Source organism: Oryzias melastigma, linkage group LG9 (genome assembly GCF_002922805.2).
Source record: "Oryzias melastigma strain HK-1 linkage group LG9, ASM292280v2, whole genome shotgun sequence".
NCBI lineage: Eukaryota > Metazoa > Chordata > Actinopteri > Beloniformes > Adrianichthyidae > Oryzias > Oryzias melastigma.
Window position 1 is genome coordinate 31,934,392 of NC_050520.1, and position 11,757 is coordinate 31,946,148.

At 35.2% G+C, this 11,757-nt stretch overlaps 1 protein-coding gene across 2 annotated transcripts in view; it reads left to right on the top strand.

Annotated features, from left to right (window-relative positions):
* The window catches only part of LOC112148765 (golgin subfamily A member 7), an 18,893-nt gene extending 7,928 nt beyond the window's left edge, over positions 1–10,965 (top strand). Inside the window, exons 5-6 of one of the 2 annotated variants that reach the window (XM_024276101.2) lie at positions 1,561–1,614; positions 8,807–10,965. In XM_024276101.2, coding sequence (XP_024131869.1) covers positions 1,561–1,602 — 42 coding nt within the window. In that variant the 3' untranslated portion in view covers positions 1,603–1,614; positions 8,807–10,965. Of the gene's footprint in view, positions 1–1,560; positions 1,615–8,803 lie in introns of both variants that reach the window. The other variant, XM_024276100.2, reaches the window with a different exon arrangement.
* Positions 10,966–11,757: the final 792 nt, after the last annotated feature.

Here is an 11,757-nt window from a genome sequence, read left to right on the forward strand (position 1 = left end):
GAAAGTTTATCGCAATAGTCTCATTTCACTATCGAAAAAAGGTAATATCGCGATAACGATAATTATCGTTTTATCGCCCAGCCCTAAGAACAAGCCAAACATTTGTTCTTCTGGACTTTTCTTTCAAGTGCAAAATCGATGTAGAAAAAAAAAAACACATTCTTACATCCTTACAAGAAAAAAGCAACCGGATGAAGTAGGAGGAATGCAACTTAACCTTATTAAAGCGAACATAAGATCAGAATGTGTGAAGGTAACGAGGCAGGATCTTTGAACCAGAACAAGGTTCTAATAGTCGTGGTGATTTCAAACTTTTTTCCTCCCTCCATTAACCACTGTATGAATGGGGAAAGCAGCCTGCAGGAAACACGATGCTATGAGGGGGAAGCTATAAAAAAACCCAGATAAAAGTTGCATATAATCCATAGCATCTGCATAAAATCAGCGGGTACACCGTTGGCTGTCCAAGCATATGTGGGGTGACTCAACATACCAGTAAATCTCAACTGGGTGGTAATTGGAGATTAAGGATGGAGAGAAAAAAACAAAATATGAGTAAAATTGCTCACAGCTGGGCTTTGTTCCCCCTCCTGCCTATGATTTTTATAGGACTGACAGCAATCTGGGATATTTCTGCAACACTGTCTGGCTGCTGGGCTCACTTTGGCTCAAAAGCATTCAGTGACTGACAGGAATATTTCACCTATGGACTGATTTTTAGTATTTGAGCCAAAAAAAAAGGATTGTTTGTTATTTTCTCAGGATATGTCTGTTTTAGTTCTGGGCCCCCACATTTGTTTTAAACAGGGTAGCCAAAATATTAAAACCTTCTCCTAAAAATGCTCTGCAGTTCAAACCCACCTCTCACTCCGGCTAAATAAACAAATGATCCATTTTCTCAAAAACGGTTTTGTCGTTTTCCTTCCCTTCCTGAAACCCATAGTTGGTGTTCTCGTATCCATTTAGTGATGCCAGAGCGCCATAGAAAAAAAACTTCATTGGCTCAGGAGGAGAGATATTTGTTAAACAATATCCACTTCACTTGCTTCATACAACATCCTTGATATGAGTGTTGCTTGTTACGCCATGGGTCATTTTCTCTCTTTTCTATTCTCATATTTGATCAAAATAAACATTTTAGGAATGAAATCTTTAAAGAAAAAATGAAAGAAGTTTCTAAACGGTTTTGCAAGAAAACTAAAGAAATCCTCAAACTCCAGGGGATTCTGTTCATTATCACTTATTCAGTTTATTAAAATGACTTGTAGACAATGGCCTGACTTTAGATGCAAATGAATCTTACCAAATATGTTAATAAACCTTATTTGGCTTATTTTTTTAGTGAGACAGTAATAAATGTCTTACCAACACCCCATTAACACATTAATAATTTTATTATCTAAATAAAACTTGCTAAGGAATCACATTTATAAAGTGTAAAATACCTCCAGAGTGTTATGCTATTATTTGGACATTTTTTCTAGATGTTTTAACAGGAAAAAGGGATGATTCACTATTTTTCCCTGAATGTTTGAAGTTTTCCTTGACCTCTCTCTCTAGATTGAGATCACCATCTTTGAAGACAGGAGTCTGACTCAATAAGAAAAGCATACGGTGAGTCTCATGCTGCAACAAATCAAAGCTGCTGCTTCACTCATCATTCAGTTCTTTTCCTGGCAATCTGTGGTGCACGCTCAGAAGGACTTAGTTCACCACTTTTGGTCTTTTGACAATTAAAAATGACCTGTGACATCATTTTCACCCCTTGACCATATGGCACATATTGAGATCGTATTTTTCATTTTTTTTCTCTGTCAGGTTGTCAAATTATAATGCAGTATTACGCCACCATCAAAACGAAGAAAAAAAACGTTAAATTATGTGAAAATAGTCATAATTTTCTGCTTAATAAGCAGTAAAATTTGACGTGTGTAAAGGATTACACAGCACACTGTATTTTTGAAAAAGCATGGCTTTTTTCTTGTAGAATTACAACTTTTATCAAAATTAGTTTTTCTAATTTAAATTAATGACTTAAGTCTAGTAACTTCTTAATCTATAATTTGTGAAATTTTAACTTTATTATTTTAAAATATTTACTTTTTTACTCATCATTTCAAGTTCATTCCAGTAAATATTTGATAAAAAAAAATGTTTTTGTAGAATTGTGACTTTTTTTCTCATAATTTTACGTAATTATTCTTATTTTTTAAAAACTTTTTTCTCTGTATTCTCTGATAGTTATTGTTTTTGTCTCATTTTATGACTATCATGTATTTTTTTACTTTTTGCTTCACCATGACTTTATTTTTTCATAAATATAAATTTATGACTTTAATTTAACACATTTTCAACCCTATTATTTTTGAAATTATAACTTTTTACTTTTTTACTCATTGTTTTGCAAGTTAATTCCTGTAAATATTTGAATTTCTCCTTATAAAGTTAAAAATTTATTTAATAAAATAGACTTTTTTTCTTATTGTACGTCATTCTTATTTTTTAAACCTCTTTTTCACATAATTGTATTCTAATATAGTTATTGTTTTTGTCTCATTGTATGCCTATTCTCTTTTTTTTTCATTTTTGCGTCTTCGTGACTTTATTCTCTCATAAATATAAATGTATGTAATACAAATGCATATAATATAAATGTATTTCAATTTAAGAAATTTTCAACCCTATTAGTTATTAAATTATAGCTTTATTGTTGTAAAATATTTACTTTTTTCCTCTTAATTCTTCAAGTTTATTCCCGTAAAGTTTTAACTTTTTTCCTGATAGCTTTACAAATTTGTCAGAAAATGACCACTTTTTTCTCATAATTTACATCTTTATTCTCTCTTTTTTTTTTACTTTTTTCACATAACTTTAATCTTATATAAATATTACTTTTGTCTCCTAATTCTACAACTCCTTTCTTGTACATTTTGACTTTTTACATCATTGTGACCTTATTATCGTTGAATTACATCGTTAAATATAAATGTATGACTTTAATCGGATAGCTTTCCATCTTATTATTTGTGAAATTATAGCTTTATTATTGTGAAATATTTAACTTTTTACTCTTAATTACTAAAGTTTATTTTATGAAAATTTTCCTCAATTTTTTTCTTCATAACTTTACAAGTTTATAGTCATAAACTTGCATCTTTTTTCTTACAATTTTACATCTTTATTCTCTTAATTTCTTCTCAAAACATTTTTTCTCATAATGACTTTATTCTCAAATAATTATTACTTTTGTGTCGTAATTGTACAACTCTGTAAATTTTTGACTTTTTCTCCTCATAACGACTTTTTTCTCATAAATGTATTTATTTTCATGGCGGGCCTAATGCTCTGTCAGTATTAGGGCTATAAACGCAGCAATACAAGTTTTAATTTTTAGCACATTTAAGGCAACTGTGACTTAAGTGAGATGTGTAACTCGATGCCTCTCAGGTGGGCTGAATATTTTTTAAGCTGCCTTCAGCTGATTGAACCTGCTTGAGCAGCTAAATCATTTAGAGAGAAAAAGCTCTCTCTTAAAGTACTTTACTGCTGCTTTTAGTGCTGGGCATTATGGGAAAAAAAATAATACCATAATATAGTTTATTTTATATCACAATAACGATATATATTACAATATACCACAAGAAAATTATATTTTCAGTTGTTCTCTGAAAAAAATGGTGCAAAAAGTTCAGCAATAAAAATGAACAAATAAAAACAATTGAAGAGAAATGGCACAATAGAAACTTTAATATCGCCCACATAATATGTATCGTCATATCGCTCAGGACTAATTTCATTTCTAAGCATCTTTTTCTCCAATTTCTAGAGGTTTATGATGTTAGTTTTAAAAGTGTTAATAGCACCTCTGTATTGACGTGTTGCTTGGATTAATTTGCATTTTTTTCCTCCAATGTTTTGGTTTGTTTTAAAGTTTCTGCTTTTCTGCAGATGGTAAATGAAGCTGAGATTGTTTATTTATTACAGCACATAAAAATGAAATATTGGCTGTTGTTAATCTAGCAAAAACAGATCTTAAAGTGAGAATGGAGTTATGATCTTAACAAAACCACCAACAAAGGGTCTTTAAATTGAATAACAGTTTTCTGTCATGGCTCTTCCATGTTCTCAGGATTTCAAACAGCTTAAACAATACATACTTACAGATGGAAAAGAGGATGGAAAACAACTTTTTCTGTCTTAGTGGTTAGATTAAGTCTGCAAAACAACTGTAACATTTTAACATTTATGAATTGTCCATGTTTTAGTTGCATTTGATCTTTTTAAAGATTGCACACAGAGTTCTTGCCGTTTACAGCTATTTCCTGCGTAACTTCCAAAACTGTAAAGCAAGGTCTTCCCCCATTTGCCCCTTTTTATAATAAATTCAGAGTTTATCTGACAGTACAGTCAAAGACTATGAAAAATGAACTTCATATCCACCAGATGCTTTAGTCACAACAGCTCTTATCGGTGGATACAGACTGTCTGCGGAAAAAAAACGAGAGTGAAAATGTTTATGCAGATTTTTTCCTATCGATATTCTGCGGAGAACACACAATTGTAAAATAAGGTGAAGTTGGTGATAGATTTTTCCTCCCCCCTCCAGTCCTGCATACTGTGCAAGGGATCTATCTATAGGTGCTGTTCAAGTGATTAATATGGGCTCCTTGTGTGACACACCCCATGTGTCTGTAAGGTACCAGTACTCGCACCTTACTAATGACTAGTGTGGCGTAAGGACACCATACGACAACAACATCTGTGCGTCATAAGTGCGCTCAACTTCCATGATCTTAGCATGGCATTATTTATTAGTCAAAACTCCACGCAGAAATAAAACATCTCAAGGCACGAACCAAACTTTCCTTGCGGATAATTCAGACCTCCATGAGCACTTTCAGCTTCTGTACGTGCAGCGCGTGAGAGACTGTCTACTTCCGCTTCTCCCTCAGATACGAGTGATGCTTGCTCGCTAGCAGAATCTTAGTTAGTGCTCACAAGCGCGACGTTTTGTCTTGTGCGCTTGGTGAGAAATGACTTTTGACAATTGGGGGCGGAGACAAAGGGCTGCATTGGCTTTCTTCTGATTGGTCTGTTTTGAGGATGATGCCGCCTTCTAAACACACATAGACAGGAAGTTTGCGTTTGCAGAGGAGTGTGTAGCCTACCTGACATGTCGAAACATTGTTAGGACAATGGCAACTCTGACTTTAAAGAACAGCTAAGACTTTAGAAATACAGTGTTACCCTTACTAACCAAAGAATGTCCATTACCCATCCATACTCATCAAAAACAACTCTGATAGTGCCTTGTAAACATTTATTAAAGAACATTGAAGTACTGCTCTGGATACTAATTATCCTCCACGATTATCTGTAAATTTTTGAGCTGATGTCATTTCTCCATGAAGGAGAATTGGCATCAGGAACGTGAATAAGCAGGGAACACTGTAAAGATGTTTTGAGAAGTTATAAAATGCACAGCACATTTAGTGTGTTCTTTTAAAGGCTTCCACAGTTACTTAGCCAGTGATGAAACTTTCTGGCAGCGTGTTAACCATTGAACTCATTAAAACAGTAACGATAAAAACATTCAGAATACACATTGTAGTTTGAAAGTTTTTTGTTTTTAATAGACCAATCAGAAGAAAGTCCATTTTCTCTGCCCACAATTGTTAAGTCATTTTCCACTTGGGGTCCAAAGTTTCTCCGCGAGAACAGTCTCCTGTGAGCGTACATGACCAAATCTCACTGAGGTGCAGCTAGCGTGCACGCATCACTCGTGCCCGAGGGACAAGCTCACGCAAATTGAAGTAGACGGTCTCTCACACGTGATGACTTTTTCTGCTCGCGGGAGGGTTAAACACGAGCGTGCAGAAGCAGAAAGCGCTTGTTGGGGTCTTAATTGTCCGCGATGAACGTTTGATACTTACATGGAGATGTCTCATTTCTGCATGGAATTTTGTCAAATAAATAACGCCATACTTTACAAACACTTTATGATACACGTACCGCACGCATGTACGTTCCATTTTTTTTGACGTCACAATCTCAAGTCTTATTTGACTACCAGATAAAGGTAGAATATATTTTATAGTGCCGCTAACAGATAACCGCTCTGGTCTAAACGCTTGGCAGATATCCTCATTCACAAACCAGGTGGGACCTGGGATCAGTTGCTACCTTGGCTGGGAACCAAACCAAGTGAATCTGCTTTTTAAATGGAACATGATCAGACAGCAGTGGTCCAGAGCACAGCAATAAATCAGCAATGGGATGACATAATAGTAGGAATCATGGTCCTGGCCACAGTCAGTCCAGCAGTCCTTTGGCCTCGGTATGCAAAAGAGTTTGCCATGAACTGTAATACATCTGTCACACGTAGAACATGACTGAGGTCTTTGGCAAACTGCATCTATGGTGTAGATAACTGTTAGACAAATAACAAATTACGTGCTGCGTTTGCCCTGATGTGTAAATCCTCCCAGTCAAAAAAGGGTGTGCACGCTCTTTCTCATGACTATTCCAAGTCACCAGCAACACGCTGTGTAACTGCGTGTTTGGTCGATGTGAAAGATGTTTTTTGTACTCCAGCAAACGAGTGTTCTCCGCATTCCCCGCTGTTGTGAAATAAGCGTAATCAAAAGCATTCCTCGGTGGTATCCCACAACACACTTTGTTTTCTTAAAATGCTTTAAGCTTTTAGGACATCACAGTATGATCCTCAACCGCAGATGGCTTTTAAATATCCATAGATCTTCAATGTTGTCAGCGGCCTCAAGAGCACAACTCATCCCATAAATTGTTTCATTCTTTTACTGTAAAGTTCTCTGTTTTGTTTTCTTGAATCCAAAGGAAGACAGGGAAGCTCATTTGAAATGTGGTGGGCCAAATCATCCTAAAAAATCTGTTTTTGTGGATCAAGACCTGTGTGTGTACTGAAGCAGAGAGATTAGTGTGGGCTCCTCTGTAGATCTGTACATCTGGCAGTTTATGATGAGTGGCAACATTTTTACAGACCCAGCGGATGAATAAAACATATGCCCATTGACACACAGATGCATGGAGTGATTCATTGACTTGTTTAGGGACTTGGTGGATGAACATGTGCTGCTGAGGAACACAAACCCAGAGAGATTTTAGAAGAAGCTGTTTGTAGAAGAGACATTTGGCTATTCTTCCCAGTCAAATAGGAGGTAACCTAAAGTCATTCCTCATCACTCAAATATCACTTTATAAAGGGCTTATCAATGGTTTTATTATTGGTCTCTAAAGGCTTTAGAGTACTTGACCCTTTCCATCTTTTTTGTGGCCAAAGGCCTTCAGATTTTTTTGGTTTCAGGGAGTCTGCCAGATGAATGTGAGGCATGCAGTGGAAAGACGGCAGCACAGAAAAAAACAGGATTGGTTTATATAAGCACTTGAGCGCTGAGACCCATAATGCCGACTCAGTTCAGACATCCCTTCCAAAAAGGGCTTTGCTCCTGATAAGGTGTCATTTTGCGCCGTGCACCAACTCGTCTTCACAGCTTGCCAGAAAGCCTGTGGAGTTGGGCTGCACACAGCGAGACAGAACGCCGTGTCAGTCGAGAATGTTCAGCAAGGTGAGGCCAAGAAAGCAATGCATCATCAGTCTGTTGTTGTCGTTGACTAAAATGAGTTTTCTCTCAGCTGTCAAGTTCATCATTTTGTACATGTCAAAACAAAGATTGATTTCTGCCCAAGTGTCACTTTTTTGGATTTCTGTTAATACTGAGGACTGTAAATCATCCAGAAAACATTTCCTTTGCGCCCTTCCAGCCCCCCCCCCCAAATACATGTATACATGTGTTTGCTTGCAAGACATCTGATGATAGAGATGACTTAGTCAAATATTTGGATATGCTATGCCAGGCCGCTCTTGGTGAATGCACAAACAGTCACCGAAGACCAACAAATACTACTGTCACTCAACTCAGACTTCTGTCCTGACTGAGAGTGATTATACTAGATTTGATCAAATGTGTACGCTTTTTTTTAAGGAATTGCCTTGACAGAGAGTCCATCCATTTCCTATCTGGAGCCAGGAGGAGGTGGCATTTAAACAGAGGTGCCCAGAGCTCCTTCTCGATAGAACATTCCTCCAGTTTTTCTGAAACAAAATCCAGGTAGAGAGACACAGTCCCTCTCATGTATCCTGGAGCTTTCTCCCAGTGGAAGAAATGCCCAGAAACCTAAAACAGCCAGTTTGTAGCTGGAAAAAATAGCTAAACTTCAAAATATCTTATAAAACTGAAAACATTTTAAATTAGTCAAAACAGCTAGACTGTAAATATTAGCCTAACTCCAAAACAGCCTAAAAAACTTAAAAAGAAAAGCCTAAATTAGCCAAAACAGCTAGCATGTAGCTGAAATATTAGCTGAACTTTAAAATAGCCTAAAAAATTTTAGTAAATGCCAAAATAGTCAAAACATCTTCCAGAATGCCAGTTTTTAAAACTTTACAGCCATAACTTTTTTTAAAAGAAAATTATGAATAAAACAGGCAGGGATTTATTCCAGAATAAATCAACTTAAACCTTAAATAACTTTCAATATTTTACTCTCCAAAAAAACTATATGTTTTGTCAAAATTATGCAAAAACTATACTGTTAAAATATCTAGTGTTATGTTTGTAATATTGATCAGTTTCACTCCTGAGCCACTGGAGCTTTTTTGTGTTTTCACTGTATTTTTATTGGTTATTTATTTATTTCTATCAATGATGAGATAATATTAATGGCCAATTGAGTGAGCTGTTGCTTCAATGTGCTCTCGTTTCAGCAGCCGCTGTTTGTCTGAGCAGAACTTCAGGATGTGCATGGGCTCAGCAGCAAAGCCTTAAGGAACTCCGAGGCCTGCGACCTTAATACAGCGTCTCTACAATCTGTCCGCATCGCTACCCATAACGTGCATGTCTTATCCTGAACGCCATGGTTTCCTTTGCACACAAAAGCATTCTTTGTTTTCTCTCTTTAGTGTTGTCATTGTTTCAGAATGTGTATTTATCTACAAGAAATAGACGTAAAGGGTAAATCTACCTCATTTTAATTTTAGGGGGGATTCCCCTGTCTTTTATTCTGTTGTGAAATTAGATTTTTATTTTTTTTATGTTCAGTTTTTGGTTGTCTAAACTTTTATCAGTACTGAAGTAGATTCTCCAGACTTTTTGTGTGCTGTCAACTTTATTTTTAATGATTTTTTTCTTTGCTAAAGCGTTTAACCCTTTAACACCTGAGGCGTCACGGGTGATGCTTAAATACAAAATCTTTCATTTACTGTAACTTTTCAATCGTTAACATGATAATTCCAGTAGATAGCGTCGAGCCGCTTTTCTCCTTCAGAATCTACTGGAATTATCATGTTAAGGGTTGAAAAGTTGCTGTAAATCAAAGAACATAAACTGGCGTTTAACACATGCAAACAAATAGTTAAACTCTTACAAAAATAGCACATTTAACATAAATGTAGAGATTTATTTCCATTCCCTCAGTGAGTAAATATTGTTTTTTCGAATGTCATATTGTAAAAATACCCGTATTAATCTAAGATCCAGAGTTATTTGCATTCAATAATGTACATTTTGTGATGTATTGATTATTTATTCATATCTAGTAATACTCTTGTAGTCTCTGGAGTTGTGATCACCTTTGCCTGAAGTATTTAAAGTGCTCTTGCTAGCTGATGGTGCCTAGATTGTACTTTTTTTTTTTTTTTTTTTCTTAGTATCCTCATTTGAAGTTTTCTGGAAAAAACACCCAAACCACACAAATGTAGGAAATTTTGGGGAAAAAAATGTTCAAAGAATGTATTAATTTGTTGACTCTGATGATGTTGGAAGCATGAACATTTTAAGATAACATCCCCAAAGGGTAAAATGTACATATATTTCATAATTCTTCTCCATTTATGAATTATGTTTAAGTCTACGTAGCCATAAAACCCACTTTTGATTTTTTTCTTTTTTATATTAAAGCTAAAAACACATTTAAAAAAAGTAAAATTTTTCTTTGGGATAAGTCAGAAATCACAACATAATGTGGATATGATGCAGACAAGCACATTTTCTTATGCCTTCCTCTATTCTTGTTGAGGTTGCTTTTGCATTTTGTAACAGAATGTTGTCTTGAACTATTCTAATAATTGCTTTTCGGCTACTACAATGTGTTTATGCTGAAATAAAGTGCAGTTTTTGAGAAAACCTCAGTGAGACGACAGCTCAGGATAGTGATTGTCACTTAAATCACAAATCCGTTTGAACTTGTAGTCCTCGCTATTCTGTGGACCAAAAACTAAAGTATGTGATGCGAGTTGTCATAGAAAAACAGACAGTTTTATAATGTTTTTTTTTTTTTTCTTAAGCTCTTGTACTTTCCATGTTTCCCTCTCCCTGTCGATAGGAGGTGTTTTTATCAGCAGACCATTGCTAGAATGAAAAAACTATTTTTTTCCCTCCATAATGACATATTTTCTAGTCTCGATGCATCAATTCAATCGTAGTTTGATATCCATCAAATCTGTCTCCTGTATTCAGCTTGTTTAAAATGCTGCTTCTATCAAGTGAGACACAAAATCTGTTCAAGGATATTAAAATTACTTAAGGCAAAAAAAAAAAATCACGTAATTAAATTTTATTTATGTTTTAATTATTTTTCTACCCCCTAAAGGTAGTACTTCAGCATCCATTACTGGGGTTTTAATAGCATACTCGTCTCCATGGTTACTGTCCTAACTCCATTCTGCACTCTGTACCAGCTGCTCCTTTAACATCTATTAACTTATGATTATTTTGTTTTGTTTTTTCTGCTGTATTTTATGGTCCTATTTGTTTTATCCCTTTGTATCATGTATATGAGTATTGTAAAAAGTACTTTTGACAGAATCTGTTGCTTTTAAATGTTTTAAATAAATTCTGACACAGACACTGACTGGACAGTATGAACAGAGTTGAGTAGATGAAGAATCACTGTCTGCTGTACATTCTGCGTGTGTGTTCTGAAGATTTTATACTAGTTGACTGAATATGAGAACTGGACATTCCAAACAGGAAGTACCTGCTGGTTCCAAGAAGCCAAAATCCCATAGACTTCTATGAAGAAATAAACACCAATATATCATAAAATTCTTTCTTACTCAGACAGCTTTTTCTAACACGTTCTTGCTAATCCTAATTTTATTATATTGTATTTTTTTTTCTGTAGTAGAAGTTGTTTAAGTTAAACTGGCCAATCAAACGCCTCATTGAAATTATGTGGTATCAAGAAATGTTCTAGAGTTTTTCTGAGCTCACTTTGAAGTGGACTTAGTATGATCTCTACTATTATGTATTTTATAAATATTTTTAACATCTGTCCACGGACAGCAGATGACAAGTAACCATCGAGTTAATTTAATGTGCACTGTACCTGAGAAATGAGTCAAATTAACTTTTAAAGGCCACAATAATATAACCAGAGATGATTTTAAATGTTTATTTTACATCAATGATTCACTGCTTTCCAAAAAAATTTACAAAATGCACATATTTCCATCATTTAGCGCCAGTCATTTCTGATCAGCATTACGCCGAACTACAAGAACTGTCAGGACATCGTTTCCCACAATGCATTGTTTTGTAGTCATTAAGGCTGCTTGCAGCCAGCACAGTACAGCCCAATCCGAATTATTCCCTTCTCCTTCATTTATTCTTTCAAATGGAGAGTTAAAATGAAAAAATAGTCTCATATTTCAATCGTCAC